General features: G+C 50.3%; 2 protein-coding genes across 3 annotated transcripts in view; one reads left to right on the forward strand and one right to left on the reverse strand.

The window, feature by feature from the left end:
- Nucleotides 1-18: 18 nt before the first annotated feature.
- Nucleotides 19-9,131, reverse strand: rgs9a (regulator of G protein signaling 9a). Of its 2 annotated transcripts, XM_067232462.1 has the most exons (17): nucleotides 8,959-9,131; nucleotides 7,765-7,861; nucleotides 6,756-6,806; nucleotides 6,485-6,591; nucleotides 5,845-5,896; nucleotides 5,689-5,747; nucleotides 5,418-5,494; nucleotides 5,022-5,103; nucleotides 4,716-4,778; nucleotides 3,662-3,691; nucleotides 3,455-3,516; nucleotides 3,032-3,145; nucleotides 1,815-1,930; nucleotides 1,599-1,686; nucleotides 1,270-1,408; nucleotides 906-988; nucleotides 19-644 (listed from the first exon to the last, which is right to left on the reverse strand). In XM_067232462.1, exons 1-17 carry the CDS (start codon nucleotides 9,028-9,030, stop codon nucleotides 491-493), a joined length of 1,446 nt encoding a protein of 481 aa, XP_067088563.1. In that variant the 5' UTR covers nucleotides 9,031-9,131; the 3' UTR covers nucleotides 19-490. The 2 variants fall into 2 exon arrangements, with proteins under 2 accessions (XP_067088563.1, XP_067088562.1); XM_067232461.1 differs by lacking the exon at nucleotides 3,662-3,691.
- A 1,409-nt stretch (nucleotides 9,132-10,540) lies between these two features.
- LOC136940639 (guanine nucleotide-binding protein subunit alpha-13) overlaps nucleotides 10,541-18,194 on the forward strand; it is a 16,898-nt gene continuing 9,244 nt past the window's right edge. The window contains exons 1-2 of the mRNA XM_067232865.1: nucleotides 10,541-10,823; nucleotides 17,664-17,881. Of these exons, the coding sequence (XP_067088966.1) occupies nucleotides 10,541-10,823; nucleotides 17,664-17,881 (501 nt within the window). The remainder of the gene's footprint in view (nucleotides 10,824-17,663; nucleotides 17,882-18,194) is intronic.

Consider the following 18,194-nt stretch of genomic DNA (forward strand, 5'->3'; position numbering starts at 1 on the left):
CTTCTTGGCTTCTTTCATTGCATAATTCTGGTTTTATTAGACATTTGACAATCATTGGGTGAGTCACCAACTGAAAATGCAGAAACAGGGTGGGTTAGAGCTGAAAATACATGCGTCATGCAGTACGACGATGCTGAAGACAAGCCTACCCTGAAAGAAGCATTCTCCATACGTACTTTAATACAAATCTGTGTGAGGACAATGATAGGTTTACACCTAAGCACTATGGACAGTCGCTAGCGTAAGAGACGCCATACCTACAGTGTATGGTCCCTAGCCTGTTAGCCTGTTAGCTAGCTCTAATGTAAATTAGCTCTAATGTAAATGACATCACAAGGTTGACATGGAGGTCGCAAACCAGTAACATTACTGCAGGTAGCAGCGCTTCGATCACGAATCACCTCTCGTCGGTCTACGGTTACGCTGGCTGGTGCTGTGCCTCTCTATCTCCTCCTCCGCCCGTTGGGCGACATCACTTCCTGCGGCGCGCCTACTTCCTGTCCAGCTTGCTCATCATCTTCTTGACGTCGATGGGGGCGGAGGCGACGGCGGCGGCGGCCCGGTCAGCCTCTTCCTGTTGCCAGAGCAGGATGGGGCTCACGCCAGGGTTACGGTTACGGGCGTTGTTCTCCAGCTGGGCATCACTGGGGGAGAGAGAGGTGGGGGATGGAGAGGGCGGGCAAGGTGAACTCTTATCTTCCAATGTGGTCGCGCGTGTCCCATTTAGAACAGAGTCATTCAATGATCTATAACACTGTATATATCCACGGTTTGTGACACAAAGTATATGAAACCTTTTTCTTTCAGAGAAGCCTGAACCTGTCTTGGGTGGTGAACTGAACGGCAGCTACGACGTGTTGACGACATGGGATGTAAGAGAAAACTAAGGTCTTGCAACCTCTTACCTGAAGTTGTGAGGTTCAGGGTTCAGCGCCTTCTTCTGCATGTCCTTGTAGACGGGAGACTTGAGGTATCGGTAGAACGTGTCCTGTCGTGGGGGAACATACCGCATCAGTTCCATTTAGTACCAATTCAGTGAACTGTATTATCCTGACAGTGTAAGCTGATCAGATGCACTTCATAGTCTGGACACTGGGGAGCGATATATACACAGTACATATAATGTACACAGTATATATACACTGTATTAAGATGATGATGCAACTCCACCCATCTGTATGACTATCTTTTCATTTGGATATTAAATGCTAGAGTAATTATTTCTTTTATCTCTCTCTCAGTCTCTGTCTCTCCCTCAGACCCTCTCACCTTCTTCATGAGCAGGAATATGTGTGTCTGTGCGGCGTCCAGGACGTAGCGATGAGGACAGTCCAGGCCCTTGACGGTCAGACCCATGGTGCGCCCGTCAATGTTGATCCATCGGGGAGCACCAGGCTTCAAGAAGGTCCTACACACACACACACACACACACACACACACACACACACAACTATTTTACCTCATGAACCCCCCTTCTGAGTTTAAAGTATGCTTGAGAAACTGTTTTTTTTCTTCACAAAATAATTGCCACAGCTGTCCACATGCACACACAGGCACACACATGCACACACGTTCAGGTGCACTCTAACTCGACTCACTTGAAAGTCGTCTCGGCGTTTTCCGTCATGGAAGACGCCGGGCCCCACTTCATCTCCTCCGCTGCTTCCCAGAATGCAATGTTCTCCCCTGCACACGCACACACACAACAACAACAAAGACGCGCAAAATGAGCTACCCTCGTGACCTTGCGCTGTTCAAATTCCCACTCCTCCCGTGCGGGCGCCCACGGAGCCGAGACCGCGGCCCCCACTGACCGCTGAACTCCTTCTTCAGGAACAGCTTGAAGTCGGCTCGCCCTCGCGGGTCGCTCAGGAGGTCGAAGAAGCTGAAGGACCAGCGCTCCACCCGCATGCTGGTGGGGATGTCCACCCTGCGGAGAGAGCACGCGGACCACGTCAACATCCAGCCCACCCGCTACACTTTGTCCAGGGCTCAGGTTGGTTTGGGTGCAGTTCTGTGGGGGCGTATGTGAAGCCCTCTGTGACGTTGCTTTTGAAGAGGGCTGTACGAATAAATACGCTTGATTTTAGATCCTCGTTTCGGGCTCAGTTCTAGCGTCTTATTGGACAGGAACTTTGCCCAATCCTGTCCGATCTGACCTGTCTAACCAAGGAAGAACAGCTCATACTGTGCTACTAAATTATAATGTTATAATATATCATAAAGTACACATTATAATTATAATACATCCTTCCGTGAATCAAAGTCTAGGTTCACGAATATATTTCAGGTTGAGGAAATTGTAAATGAGGTTTGTTTCCAACCGTAACCACGTGTTCTGGACACGTGGTTACGGTTGCCGGATCTGACTGACGGAGGGGGAAGGTCAGAGTGGAGGGGGAAGGTCAGAGTGGAGGGGGAAGATCAGAGTGGAGGGGGAAGGTCAGAGTGGAGGGGGAAGGTCAGAGTGGAGGGGGAAGGTCAGAGTGGAGGAGGAAGGTCAGAGTGGAGGGGGAAGGTCAGAGTGGAGGGGGAAGGTCAGAGTGGAGGAGGAAGGTCAGAGTGGAGGAGGAAGGTCAGAGTGGAGGAGGAAGGTCAGAGTGGAGGAGGAAGGTTAGAGTGGAGGAGGAAGGTCAGAGTGGAGGGGGAAGGTCAGAGTGGAGGGGGAAGGTCAGAGTGGAGGGGGAAGGTCAGAGTGGAGGAGGAAGGTCAGAGTGGAGGGGGAAGGTCAGAGTGGAGGGGGAAGGTCAGAGTGGAGGAGGAAGGTCAGAGTGGAGGGGGAAGGTCAGAGTGGAGGGGGAAGGTCAGAGTGGAGGAGGAAGGTCAGAGTGGAGGGGGAAGGTCAGAGTGGAGGGGGAAGGTCAGAGTGGAGGGGGAAGGTCAGAGTGGAGGGGGAAGGTCAGAGTGGAGGGGGAAGGTCAGAGTGGAGGGGGAAGGTCAGAGTGGAGGGGGAAGGTCAGAGTGGAGGGGGAAGGTCAGAGTGGAGGGGGAAGGTCAGAGTGGAGGGGGAAGGTCAGAGTGGAGGGCTCACGTTCGCAGGTTCAATTGCCAGTACAAGTCGTTGTCCGTCTGCCAGGGGTTGCTAGGGAGACAGGGTGCCAGGAAGGGGTCGTGGTTCTTGTAGGTGGTCGTGTACTTCACCAGGCTACGGAGACACCAAAGGGACAAAACTGTTGTTCAACTCCGCCGTACTGGAGTGTTTAACCAAGTCAAAAGCACCAATGATATCCCAGTGTGTTCCCAGTGCATTGATAACAGAGACAGATTAAAGCATATTCCTCCACAAAAATAACCGCAAAGATGTCTGCAAAGGTTCTCCACGGGAATTAGACTTAAGGCCTCAATTCGAAACTGGACTCGCAGTTCCACGCAGTATGTGCCCGAAAAAAGAGATGTATTTATGTTCATCTTTGACATCGTCATCATAACAGCCACACATCAAAGAGGCACTCACGCTCCGAGGGACACCGTGGATTTGACCTTTGACCTCATGATGGCTTGTTGAAGGAATATGTTCTAGATGTAAGAGAGAGAGAGAGAGGGGTTGTTATGTACGAAGCTAACTTAAAGAAAGGGACTTGACTCATTCGAGAAATATTAGCAAACGTCGCACGTAGTGCTCGTTTAGTGTGCGTGTGCGGTGTTCACAAACGTGACTTACAACTCGTCGGTAGTGATCGTAAGTGAAATTCTGTAAAGCAAAGAACAAACATGGGATCGTGTTCTGCCACATTCTTCACGCCGTCTATTATCTGCTCTATCAAGGGCGACAACACAGCTACAGTACACCACACGGGAGGACCTGCACGGAGCAGGACACGGACGCTCAAACTACTGCATCTGACAGCACTGTTACTACGCGAGCACACAGAACACAAGCAGGGAGGTCTGAAAATAGCACACGTGATGTGTGTGTGTGTGTGTGTGTGCGTTAGGTGGAAGAGAGTAGCTGGTGTGTGTGTTTGTGTTTGTGATGTGAGGTAGTGATTGAGACAGGTTAAGAGGGTAGACAGACAGGTACAACTTGATGGAAAGAGAGGGGGCGTGTGTGTGTGTGCAGTACACCTGTCTCCTCTTGAAAACAAGTGCCCACTGAGATTGCAAAGTATCTGGGAAAAGAAAGGAAGAACAACATGGGTGGAAGACAGGGTGAGAGAGCACAGACCATTTGACACAAGATGAGAAGTGACATCCTAACCCAGGAGCTTTACGTCACAGCACCGGCAGGACTGGTTTTTACAGACCCGAACTTCACCGTTTCAGCTTCAACTCACAGAGATGGGGATGACCAGTTGACATCGCTTTACTCTTCCTGGCATGTATGTGTGTGCTTGTGTGTGTGCCGGCGTGTGTGTTTGTGCGCGCGTGTATGTGTGCGTGTGTGTGTATGTATGTGTGTAAATGCCCCAGCAGAGAGTAAAGGACCAACAGCCAGCCAGCTCTGAGACAGCCTCCACGCTAAGCCCCAGTAATGCCTTACAGCCTCTAGAACAGCAGGTGGGCCTGACCTCACACACCACTGACCCCCCCCCCCCCCCCCCACCCCAACCTCTCCCTCCACCCCCCCCCCCAGGGCGGTCCCATCCACCCGCGACCCAGAAAACCTCACAGAAACAGAAACTCAACGGCGGTAGTTCTGCTTGTGAGAAGTGGTCCTCCTCCCTGATCTAACGTCTCCGCCCGGGGCGCCAGGCCTGGCTCCGCTCACCTGTTACCTCGTCTGCGTTGGGGTCGATGAGGCGGTTCACGCCGTAGTCCATAGCACTGTGAGTCTGAGCCTAGGAACCGGGAGACAAGAGTCTCATGAGATATCTGTTTAGTCTGCACAACGCCACACTTGTCATGGATATCTGTATAGTCTCCTACAACTCTACAGTTTGTCATGGATATCTGTATAATATCCCTAACTCTACACTCTGTCATGGATATCTGTATAGTATCCCTAACTCTAGACTCCTTCGTGGATGTCTGTTTAGTCTACACAACTCTAGACTATTTTCGTGGTAAATTACTGTTGTTACCGGTGGCCTCTGCACTATCCAGTAGGCCCTCTCCTGGCAGTCTAAGACCACACGATCAGGCTTCTTCCTCTCCTTCGCAGCTCTGAATCACACACACACACACACACACACGGAGAGACAGAGGGGATGGCAGACAAAATGAGACATATTCGAAGACAGACGAGACAAAGGAGACCTGAAAGAGGACCAGGAGCGTGTGTGTGTGTGCGTGTGTATGTGTGCGTGTGTGCGTGTGTGTGTGCGTGTGCGTGTGCGTGTGTGTGTGTGTGTGTGTGCATGGCGGTATCCGCCCCGCTGCAGCTCCCCAGGCCAGAGGAGCAGGTCTACGAATGGTCAAAACGTTCCGCCACAATACGGCCGTGTTGTTTTCCGTTTGGAGAACAGACAGGCACGTACTTGTACTGTTCTGTAGCCTGCATCACAATGAAGTCCCACTTGTTGTTCATCCAATTGTGGAGGTGGTTGTAGTGCTCCTGTTGGAGGAAAGGCCGTCATTGTTCTCGTTCTGCTGAACTGTGTGTGGCTGGTCTGTGGCGCGACCACAGTCATAACTTAACTCTGAAGTACATGCCTGTCTTGAGCCATCTGGAATCAGTGTCTTATGCGTCTAATGTTTCATGTAGAAGCTATAGCCGAGGACTAAATGGCTTTGGGAGAACACACCCACCTGCTCGTATGGCTCCAGCATGCCCTTCTTCCGGATGTTTCTCTTGGCCAAGTAGATGGCTTTGGGTATAAGAAGCAGGTCACAGATTATTACCGGAAGCATAGTGAACAAACTCGAGATGGTTCGATTCGTCTTCACGATAAAACTTGAATTTACCGTAGTCAGTGTCTTCGCCGCCCCATTTCTGCGAAGGCCAGAAATATGGAGTCTGGGGAATTGACGAGGGTGCAGATCATTAGTCACCATTGTCTCTCACTGATGTGACAGCAGTTAGAAAAGGCAGACCCTTGTATTGGTCATGGTGTTCACTTAAATGGGAAAAAGTGGGAGTCAGGTGGCTGAGCGGTGAGGGAATCGGGCTAGTAATCCGAAGGTTGCCAGTTCGATTCCCGGTCATGCAAACTGACTTTGTGTCCTTGGGCCAGGTACTTCACCCTTCTTGCCTCGGGGGGAATGTTCCTGTACTTACTGTAAGTCGCTCTGGATAAGAGCGTCTGCTAAATGACTAAATGTAAATGTAAATCTACAAAGGGTCTCAATGGGTACACACTGTGCAGACCGGTAATAACATCAAATGTCGCAGCCCAACGAACTCCCTTTCATCTTACAAGTGTGCAGACTTTCCATCCACCACAACTACACACCACACCGACACACCAGCCCAATGTGTCTTGTTAATGAGACCATAATTACTCTGCTACCGTTAGAAGATAGGTTCTGTTTTGATCCCAGGCATGACCAACCCATCCCGACCTGCCGGAGCAGGTACACGTTAGGGGCTGTGCGTGAGGTTTACCTGGAAGCGGTAAAGGGTGGCGTCGGGGCAAAGCACCAACTTCCTGTGGTTCTGCAGAGGGTAGACGTAACCGTAGGCAACCAGCATGGTGCCAAAAGCCTGGGCCTCTGTCAGTGATGTGGAGAAGAGGGCGTGGCCAGGAGAAGGTTAGGCAGGAGGAGATGAGAGGAGTGTGTAGACAGACATGAAGACACCGACAGATGTCAATGTTCACAGCACTGATATCCCCAACCTCTACGTCTACTAACATCATCATGAAAGGTGGTTTTACCTTCTGTGGAAACCTTCATCTTGTTGACAATCCAGGCCAAAACATCCTGACCTGTACAAGCAAGCAAACGCACGTGTTGAACTACATGTCTCGTCAGATAGGATCTAAAGGCCTCCACATTGTGTTATTGCAGTTCTTATCTGTTATATTATTTGTTGAAATTTTGATTCTAGTGGGTGTTTTTTTTTGTTTTTTGTTTTACTGTACAGTGCAAAATCACCAGTATTTTATCACCAGTATTGGCTACAAGTGTAGCAGAAACAGGACGTTCCTTGATGACAGCTTCCTGTCTCCCAACACAGGCCCAACTTCCTGTCTCCAGCCCCATGCAGAGCTTGATCTCTCCCCTGGTCTTAACACCGATTAGGAGGCAACTTTGGTGCACAAAGCCCAGCCAAGATCTCATCCAATTGACAGCTGCCTTATATAGGCTCTGTCAGCGGCTTACCCCAGCCTCTCTCCCCCCCCACTCCCCACTCCCGCCAAACGGCAGCTCTATATAGCACACTCACATGTTCCCTCAGGTCCGTAGACCGGGGCGGTTCGGGAGTAGTTCAAACGACCTCCTCCCCCGCCAAAAGTCTTTTTTCCTCATGATTAAATACGAAATGAGGGGAAAACTGCACAAGGGTTCTACTTATATAAGACCCCCAATATATATAAGACTCCCCCCCCCCCTTCCATTAGGCTGGCTACGAGCCTGTCACTTCCTTTCAACAAGGATACTTTTTTTCTTCTTCTCTTTCAAGACAATGCGTAGTCCTGACTCACGAGAGGGCAATGTCCGTCATGTTAGTTGGAAGTTCCTTTAAGACTTCCTCTTACATACCGTTAGTAAGTGTTTGGGTTTGGGGTGACCATATTCTGGTTTTCATAAAAAGGGGACATCTTTTTTTTCCTCTTTGATAGTTCACACAATGTCGTTTTAGACACAAATGACTAAAGCCGAAAATAGAACCTACGGTCACCCTACCTTACATACAAACGTGGCGTCTGTGACGCGTCTTACCGGTGATGACATGCGGGATGGTGGTGACGTTTAGTTTCTGCTCTGTTCCCTTCACCCCAGTCTTAGGATCCTGCATCTCCACCACGAAAGCCTCCACCTGCACACAGCAACACAAAGAACCACGACTCAGTGACAATATGTCAAATACAATTAGAATTTGCTTCATCCAAAACAGCAACATTTTCTTCGTAGTAGAATCTTGGGCCACATCATGTAGTATTGATACACGACGAATGGATCACCAGTGAGTGTGTATTTAGGATGACACTAGTGACGAACGATCAGATTCAAGCACAGATGTTCCTGGGTGATTATCATCTGTTAGTGCAACTGATTTTTATTCCATCACAGGGATGGTGAATTTGGTTCTGTGTTGCATCGGGTTACTGCTTGCTTGGACAGTGAAATAGGTTTGATTCAAGTACCTTGACTTATCAGCTTGCACCATCACGTGCATTGTTTTCAGTGTTACCTTAAAGTTTTAGTGTTTCAGAACTTTGAGCTTAGCTTTCTAAATGTAACAACAGAACAAACATTTCTGACAGAACAATGCTAAAGCCCAGGTTCTCTTCCTGGTTTGAGGTCACAGAGTGACATGATTGGTAAATGAACTCTGCCTTCTGCGATGTGGGATGGGCTTAGAGCATCAGGCTGAGGCGAATCTAATTGGCTTAAAGGTCAGATCTGGGTATTAGATTAGAGCTCTTGGAAGTCCCTGTTAGAAAGAAACAAACTGAAATGTACAGTTGATAAAACTATCGTTTTTTGTGGTGGTGTTGGGTTATGTCAACATATCTGTCAATATATTACATCAGATGAAATGGTTATGATCGTCCTCCACCTTTCTGTTTTGTTAAGTAATATAAATTGCTGTTTCTTGGCAATAGCTATTTAATTGAAATAGAACAGTCTTTTAATATTATTTTGTAAGCTAGCTCTACAATTATTCGGAAAATACATACATATTCACAAAGGTATTGAGCAGCTCTCTGAATGCAAACCTGACATCAATCCAACCTGCCAAATCCTGCTGAATGTTTATGACTGAAATTTTGTTAAAATGTGCTTATTAAAATAATGTTGTAAGCTAGTCCTGACATTATTCAGATAAAATATGTAAAACTGAAGTTTATCTAAAATAATTTGGTTGTTAAAACAAATGATTCATAAAGTTCTACTGTTAAGCTTACTTACCTTTTTGAGGCATGCCATACGTGGTCGATAATGTTGACCATGGTCTCGGATTGTTTGTTTGTTTATTGTCATGTTTGCGGTTGGTCTAGGTCAAATACAACCCAAACAACTTGCAGATGTGATATATTCCAATTTCTACACTCACTTATCCGAGTGCAGTGCAGCGACCGGTGATTTGCTGTACACTGCACACCTCCGGAGATTGCACGCGGGGGAGAGCGCGGAAGGATTTGTCACCCAATGACAGCTTATATAAACTGAGGATACAGACACAGAAATGTTCCCGCGGAAATTGAACAAGCCTGCCACACCCCAGTTGGTTTTACTCGGTCAAGTCAACCTGCAATTTCCCAAAAGTAGTTTACTGCTATGAGTTTCTCATTTGCATAAATCCATAATAACTTAATCTTAATTTACGTGTCTATATTAATCTGAATAAAGATTAATATAGACACGTAGTAAGAATCAGAACATTTTAGAAACGTGTAGCCATAAACTTGTGAAGACAATTACCTATATCATATACAAACATAACCTGTAGGCTAATAATAATACAACATTTTTATGTTTTGTTTCAACAATAGTTGGTTCTCATTTGAATGTTTTCTAGACTGGCCTCTACTGTACGAAGTCGTCATTGCACTGATGCTCAGCAAATGACCATACGGGATGCATGCTATATTTTAGGGGGAAAAGAAAAGCATTACATTTACAAAATAGCCTGGATATAGCTCGGATTTCTAGTCCTATATAGGCTTAATCCTAGTTTTGCCAAAGCAAAATTATTTTGTTAAATTTGGTGATTTTAGGTGATAGGCCTACTTCAACCTAAGGGGCATCATATAGCCTAGCCGGCGGCACGTGCAGGTGAACAAAGTTGTCCATGACGACCAGAGGATCGAGACTGGCTGGATCGGTGTGTTCAACCGGCGTCGTGGTGGCTCTGCTGTTTGCATCCACTTGAACTAATCCTGGTTTGTCTGCTTAAAAACACTTCCCTATAACTTCGCTATAACACTTCCCTAGCCACTTGAGCGGCTTTTTCAAGTCATAAAATAAAAGTCACACAGTAGTTGTAAAGATATTTGGGTCTTGACAGGGCCTGGTCATCCTGGGTGTAAAGTTGACCGACTGACCTGCTGTGATAAGTTGTCGGCCTAAAATTAAACGAAAATAGGCATCAGGCTATATGACTGATATTCAAATGTACATAGTGACCACTGTATTATTCTTGAAGACAGACGGCTTTGTCACTATTGTTTGAAGCAAGTTGCTTATCCGTGTTAATTGGGAGGTTTATGATTTTTCCTATAACAAGAAAATTGGAAGAAAGATTGATGATCGTATTTCTGATGTCAGTGCGTAGCCTACGTGATAACAATTCTATTGGACTGGCTTCTGGATTAAGATATGAGAATAACCAGTATGATCACATATGCAATATTTTCCTCATGGCCCGCCCAAACATTTCTTCACATTGTTGAAGCCTGTGCGCGCTCACGTCTCGTAAACGCGCCCCGCCCGCCTGCGCTCCGGAGCGAGCCCAAACCCTCCCTACTGTATCGATGAAGTTGTTTCAAAGATGGCGGATTTCCTGCCGTCCCGGTCCCTTTTATCTGTATGTTTTCCTAACTGTCTCCTTACAAACAGTGAGGCAGAGCAGGTGAGGAAATCTAAAGAGATCGATAAATGTCTCAGTCGGGATAAGACGTATGTAAAACGGCTAGTGAAGATTTTGCTACTCGGAGCGGGCGAGAGCGGCAAGTCCACTTTCCTCAAGCAGATGCGCATCATCCATGGGCAAGACTTCGATCAGAGGGCCAAAGAAGAGTTCAAAGGCACAATTTTTAGCAATGTAATAAAAGGTAAGTTTGGATCAAGCGGTTGTCGTGCTGTTCTTAATGGCTCTGGCGAGTTGGGTGCTTCTTTGGGTTTATTTGGAGGGTTTAAACTGAGTGGGAAGTAGCATGCTAGCTATGCTAGCCAGCGGTGACTTGTGCCATCTCTTTATTGCCGTGCTAGCTCGGTAGACAGACGCAAGGCTATCTTAGGTAGCAGCAGCTAGCTGTTCAGCTAGTTTATCGTTACTAGCTGGCTGGCTAGCACACTACCAGAGAGCACACACAAAGCTACAAGAAACGCCCATGTTGTTTGAAAGTGCTTGTCCACTGTGGGACCGAATAGAGACATACGTTTCAAAGCACACTAGAACCTTCACCTACATTATTTACAGTATGATATGCATTACTACAGAAACAAATTAGTAAACACTAGCGAGAAAGCTAGTTTAGAGTTTGGCAGTTTGTTAGCTTGGATAGCTATCTGTTAAAAGTTATCGGTGGCTGATTACAGACACAAAGCTAGCTCTAACTAGTCTAATAGTTAAGGTGACTAGTCTGGTGTAATCGTTTTCACATGCGAATGATTTACACAAAATAAACGCTAGCCAGCTGGTATTTATAGCTAGCTCGAAGGCTTGGCCAGCAATTAATGTGATAATGTTGTTCATTGTCGTCATCTAGCTAGACAGCATGGCCTGTATTATGACAAGAGTTCACGGATGGTTTAGCAAGCACAGTTAGCGCTGTTGTGTTTCAGATCAAGTGTAATGGATTCCCATTGCCTAACAATCACATTAGACATTTGTTTGCTTTTGTGTAACAAATAATCAGTTGTATTTAGGGGGTTGCAGCATGCAATGGGTTTGACAAGCAAACGATATGTGGTCGGATTATGTAGTGTGCAGATTGAGTTGAACATTCAGTTTGATGGACTTCAGCCACTACTTTCCTCAGTGATACGGAGACCCGTGTTCAGGGGTCACCTAAGGGCTCAGGGCAGTGCGAGGTAAGTGTTTTAGACTGGGCAAAATGATCTCTGATCTCCAGAAAATGTTTCAGTGAGACAGCACCTGTTATGCCAACAAAGGCATTGCGTTCTCTGCCACAAAAAAACCCCCAGTCTTTTGTTAGGGGAGTCAGGTGGCTGAGCGGTGAGGGAATCGGGCTAGTAATCCGAAGGTTGCCAGTTCGATTCCCGGTCATGCCAACTGACGTTGTGTCCTTGGGCAAGGCACTTCACCCTACTTGCCTCGGGGGAATGTCCCTGTACTTACTGTAAGTCGCTCTGGATAAGAGCGTCTGCTAAATGACTAAATGTTAAACATGTGGAATGACACGTGGTTTCTATCGGCTCATACTTGTGTGTAGTTTGAGTTGATGTGATGTGCCCACTGGACGCTAATCTTGAATTTAAAGAACACATCACGTCATTGAAACCCAGTCAGGATCACAGCTATCACTGTACACAGCAGTATTTCCCCTAGAATCCAGACGTTTCAGCAAAGCTGAATCACACGGGGTATTTTTAACTTTCATGTAGGGGTTAAGGGGGGTTTCCCCTAACGTGCTGTCACTGTCGCTAAGGAAACCATATAACAGAGCGAGGTGGAAATGGGGGCTTACATCAGCACTGAGCGGCACAAGATCCCCCCAATCGAAAGCATTGTTCTGCAAGAGACGCGGAGCCCTAATAGAAACTTATCTCACGACCCAACAGACAGGAAATGTGAACTAAGGTGCATGGATGGATGGGTTGGATGCAGCCATGCTGTCTGGGGGGGTCACAGGGTGACACGTGAGACCAACTCAAAGGTCAAGATCAAGCCTTGACCATTCAGGGAGGGGGGGGGGGGGGGAGGGAGAGAGAGAGAGAGAGAAAGGGAGGGAGAGAGAGAGAGGGAGAGAGAGAGAGAGAGAGAGAGCAGGGTTTTGGTGGCTGCTGGACGTATGGGGAGAATGACAAAACCCTCAGTTGATTTTACTGACATAGTTCCTGTGACCTCTTTCGATCGATCCTAATGCTCAGGGTGCCGTTCAACAACGCCACTGTTCGCTCACTTAGCCCCTATTGTCTCCTGCAGTCTTCTGCCTGTGTGACCCGTACGGGTGCAGAGTTTCGAAGAAGAGAGACTGGTCTGTCCCGGCCTCCACTGGAACCCGTCTCCAGAGAATACTCAACATTCTAGTTCTTATCCCTCCCTGCCTTGTTATGTTAATGTCGTATCCCGAAACTTCCTTGAGATTCATTTGAATTCCGCAGGAATTCGAGCGCCGCTCTGCTCGGCGGTGCTCGTCTTCCAACACGGCGTCCGGTCGAGGGGCGTTTGCCACGCCGCGTGAGGAGGGGCGGTGGCGGTGACACCGGCACGCTCGTCCAAGGGGGGTTTGTCGACGTCGGGGAGAAACGCGAGTAGCTCAACTTCCTCTCGTGGCAAAGTCGTTGTTGTGGGTGGAGATGAAGAAAAAACCTCCCTCCGTTTGTGAGAAGTGCGGAACGGGTCACTCAGCGTTACGCTGCAACGTGAACTGCAGGTCGTTTATTGGTGTTACCAAAAAAGGGGGGGGAGGGGAAGTATTCCTTGAAGTGGAACTGTGGGGCTAGCTTGTTGCGCGTGTTCACCCATGTGTACATGATCGTGTGGAAAAGGACGGAAGTCTGCGTGTGTGGCTCAGGGATTTTGATTCGAAAAACCCTCGGTGTTGTGGGGGATGTGAAACTCTGTTTGTCCCGTCCACTTTCCCTTGGTGCATCTTGCTTAGACGCCCCCCTGGGCGTCCTGTGTGTCCGTGTCACCTACGGACAACCCGGAGGCACAGACCCCTCCGCTTGGCACCTCGTGGCACAGCGCTCTTTCGAAAAGAGTTCGACAGCTACGGGCACCATTGACACACGGGAGTCTGTCAGTTGAAAGCCTTTAGCGTGTCCCTGGGATGGACTAGTTGGCGCTGCAGTCGCCGGCTAGCCTGTGTGAGTCCCAGGCCACTGGTGCTGTGGGCTGGTGCTGGGAGTGAGGTGTGTTCCCCTGGTGCTGGGAGGTGTGTTCCCCTGGTGCTGGGAGCGAGGTGTGTTCCCCTGGTGCTGGGAGGAGTGTTCCCCTGGTGCTGGGAGGTGTGTTCCCCTGGTGCTGGGAGGTGTGTTCCCCTGGTGCTGGGAGGTGTGTTCCCCTGGTGCTGGGAGGTGTGTTCCCCTGGTGCTGGGAGGTGTGTTCCCCTGGTGCTGGGAGGTGTGTTCCCCTGGTGCTGGGAGGTGTGTTCCCCTGGTGCTGGGAGGTGTGTTCCCCCAGGCCTCTAAGCTGAGCACTGATCCCTGCCTGGCTCTGGTGGGATCCAGTGCCTCAGACACGCATGCGTTTTGCATCCTGCTATTGTTTACCTTCCCTGGTCCCCTGACCACCATGGTCCAGATTGCCTACATGCTCAGCTGGGACTAATGAGGAAGAGAGAGAGGGGGAGAGAGAGAGGGAGATGGAGAAGGAAGAGCGATCCAGCTTCATATTTTGAATCAACAAAACAGCTTCTTGTGAAGAACCTAGGAGATCTGTCTGCTCCTGTACAGACTGGGGTTTGACTGGACCATGTTTGACCTCCAAGTGGCCAGGTCAGGCTGCCGCCCCCCCCCCCCCCACCCCAGCCTGCCCTCCAGACAGCCTGCTCATGCTGCAACCACTCATTGTTCGAGTTGTAATTTCCAGAATATTCCTTGAAATTTGTGCGATATCCAGCTGAGGAGGAGGTGTGGGACGTTGGGAGCCAGGTGGCTGAGCGGTTAGGGAATCGGGCTGGTAATCAGAAGGTTGCCGGTTCGATTCCCCGCCGTGCAAAATGACGTTGTGTCCCTGGGCAAGCGCTCCAACACCTTCCGGAGGTGTTGGAGCGCATGGAAAAAGTCCCATCCCTCTGCTACTAAAGCAGAGGGATGGGACTTTTTCCAGCGGTTCCAGGGGGAGATTGGAGCCTGCTGGCGTGGGTGTGATGCCGGCATGCTGGATGGCTTATGGTCCATTAGCACGAGGGCATGTGAGGCGGGGGCTAATGTGTGTCTGCATGTCTGCTATTGATCATGACCTGCAGTGTAGCTCGGTCATTACCACGAGTCAGTCCCCCACTGGAGAGGACCAGGGGAGGTTGGCTGGGGGGGGGGGGGCGGGGGGGGGGGGGGGGACATTGTAACACGTCTGTGTGTTTGTGTCTCACAAGTCCAGACTCATTCCCCCCGTTCCAAAAAAAGGCAGATTCCACTCAACCCCCATTCCTGCCAGGCTCAGGAACATTCTGGAATGAGGAGACCTGTACGCACAGGAGCCAGAGGGAAGAGTTGAGGGCTTCAGTCCAGCGGAACATATGGATTGCCCAGCGGAACATATGGATTGCCTCACATGCCCTTAACCACGCATGTAGCTGGGTACTGTCACCATGCCTACCGGCATCGACATCTCCTCAGGGGGCTGTGTTTGGCTGCCTGGGTGGTCAGATTCCCCCCCGCGAGAGGGGTTTCACGTTTCCGCTCCGGTCGTTTTCTCTCGTCGGAGCGGGGGCCGTCGGACAGTCGCTCGCTCTGGAGACGAACGGCCGACGAAGAGAAGCGTCCGGCCTTTCGTACGAACACTCCCTGGCGCGTTAATCGAATCACCCATCGGGGGAAATCATCGGCGCCTCCTGTCGACGCTTTCCAGAAGGCCTCATCGCCGACACAGTGGAGGGTGTGTGGAGGTCTTGGGTCGTCCCACCCCAGGGGGTGTGCCTCTCCCAGGGTTCGGTGCAGCGCCCGGGGCCTCCGGGGCTGGCGTCCTCCACGTCTGGGTGGGTCTACCCGCCGCCCTCCTGTTGACCTGGGAGAGAGGGGCGAGCGCCAACACGGGTCTCCAGGCCGCACCTGGGCCCTACCGAAGAGAGCGACGGCCGTGTGGAGCACCGTGGTTGTTTGTGCTCCATGGGTGGTTCTCTTGAGCAGGTCCGACCGCCTATCTCCCCAGAGACAAGGGGCCGGGGCTGGGGCAGGCATGGGAGGAGGAGGGGGGGGGGGGTTAGGGTGCTGGATGGACCTGTGTTGTGTCAGCTTGGCTAAACACCGGCCTGGAGTGTGTGTGTGTGTTTACAGTGTCCGTCTTTTCTGTAACTACTATCTGGTTATCTTGCCTGTAGTTAACAATGTGTGTGAGGGAGGGAGGGAGGGAGGGAGGGAGGGAGGGAGGGAGGGAGGGAGGGAGGGAGGGAGGGAGGGAGGGAGGGAGGGAGGGGGGAGAAACGGAAAGGGGAGGATTAGCTCACCTCTCACCACAGGAACAGTGCACAGGCACATTGGTGTCACCACCAGAAACAACCCCCCCCCCCCCTCCCGCCACCTTCTCGTGTGGACCGGTCCACATCACTAGCACAGAGATGGACTGAACCACATTGTAAGAGCAGGGGTGGAGCGCCCCACGGCTGGAAGCAGCAGGCCTGCTGTGTCATTCAGCTCGACGTTTCCTTGAGGAAAGGAAGCGACTCTCTGGAGGCCAGACGATATCAAGCCAACCGTCGACAAGCAGGAATAAATACCATTTATTGGAACACGACTATTCTTTTCTACTGCATTATCTCAATCCTGTCCTATCTGCACCCAAAATTTGGGAGGAACAGATTTATTTGAAAGCTTATACATCAGAATAATGCTTTTTAAGATAAAGAAATAAATTATATATAAATATTTGTATTTACGGACTAAGAGTGTAGGGATGGGCTTTACCATGTGACCAGTAGGGATGTGGGCTTTACCATGTGACCAGTAGGGATGTGGGCTTTACCATGTGACCAGTAGGGATGTGGGCTTTACCATGTGACCAGTAGGGATGTGGGCAGGGCAGGGCTGGGCTGTTAGACAACCATCTTCCAGGAAGGGTTTCCAACGAGGAAGGGCTAGGGTGGACTGACTTGGCTCACTCGCAAGGACGCAACTATTTATAACCCCGGCCATGGCTGAAACTCTTCACACCACTGCTCAGTGGATTTAGTGTAAACACGTGAGTGAGTGAGTGTGTGTGTGCAGCGTGTGTGTGTGCGTCAGTGCAGCGTGTGTGTGCGTCAGTGCAGTGTGTGTGCGTCAGTGCAGTGTGTGTGCGTCAGTGCAGTGTGTGTGCCTGTGTGTGTGTGCAGCGTGTGTGTGTGTGTGTGCGTCAGTGCAGCGTGTGTGTGCGTCAGTGCAGTGTGTGTGCGTCAGTGCAGCGTGTGTGTGTGTGCAGCGTGTGTGTGTCTTCCTGTCACAGTTTCACGTGCTATCTGAAGGCTGTACTTCACGGCAGGAGACGTCGTCTCTATAGATGGAGTTGTGAGTTTGTGCGACGACGCATTTGAGACGTGTCCATTTTTGGGCTACGACGTCATGGTAACATGGTACGTGATAGCCGCTAGTCACCAGAGGCTTCCCGTTGGATTCCTTCAGCGTCCGGCTCAGCAGAGGGCGTGGCAGAGGACCACCCCCTCGGTGCAGCTCTCCGGTGGCACGGTGGGTTTAAACGGTCGCCTCACAGCAAGAAGGTTCCGGGTTCGATTCCTGCTTCAGGGCGTGGCGTCTCTGTTCTCTCAGGGAGCTACCGGGGGGGGAGGGTGCCCAACCAACCAACCAACCAACAAAGACATCCAGGTTTTTCCTTCCTAACCTGTTTCTCTCTCTCTACCTCTCTCTACCCCTCTCTCTACCTCTCTCTACCCCTCTCTCTACCTCTCTCTACCCCTCTCTCTACCTCTCTCTACCCCTCTCTCTACCCCTCTCTCTACCCCTCTCTCTACCTCTCTCTACCCCTCTCTCTACCCCTCTCTCTACCTCTCTCTACCCCTCTCTCTACCTCTCTCTACCCCTCTCTCTACCTCTCTCTGTCTTTCCTGCAGGCGTGCGCGTGCTGGTGGACGCCCGGGAGAAGCTCTGCATCCCCTGGGGCGAGCCGTCCAACCAGAAGCACGGGGAGACGGTGATGGCGTTCGACACGCGCTCGGCCCAGGGCCAGGTGCAGGCCGGCGTCTTCCTCAAGTACCTGCCCGCCATCAGGGCCCTGTGGGCCGACACGGGCATCCAGCACGCCTACGACCGCCGCCGCGAGTTCCAGCTGGTGAGCAGCACACACACACACACACACCCCTCTGTCCTTAGCCCCGGGGTCTGACTCCCACAGTCAGCAATTCGCGTGCTTGCCAATCCGATGACGAGCAATTCCTCCGATGATGACTTGCGCCGATTCGAGCCTCAAAGCAGGAAGTGTGCGAGGTCATGTGACGTACAGAACTAAAAAAACTTTTACAAAAACTGACGTGGATACGCTGCTGCGTCCAGACGGTAGGAACGAACGTCCGTAGCCAATGAGAGCATCTCTAGGGTTGGGGTTAACCCCAGAGCGATCCCGTCGCGACCAATCCGCGGTGACG

The sequence above is a fragment of the Osmerus mordax genome, chromosome 3 (assembly GCF_038355195.1).
Source record: "Osmerus mordax isolate fOsmMor3 chromosome 3, fOsmMor3.pri, whole genome shotgun sequence".
Classification (NCBI taxonomy): Eukaryota; Metazoa; Chordata; class Actinopteri; order Osmeriformes; family Osmeridae; genus Osmerus; species Osmerus mordax.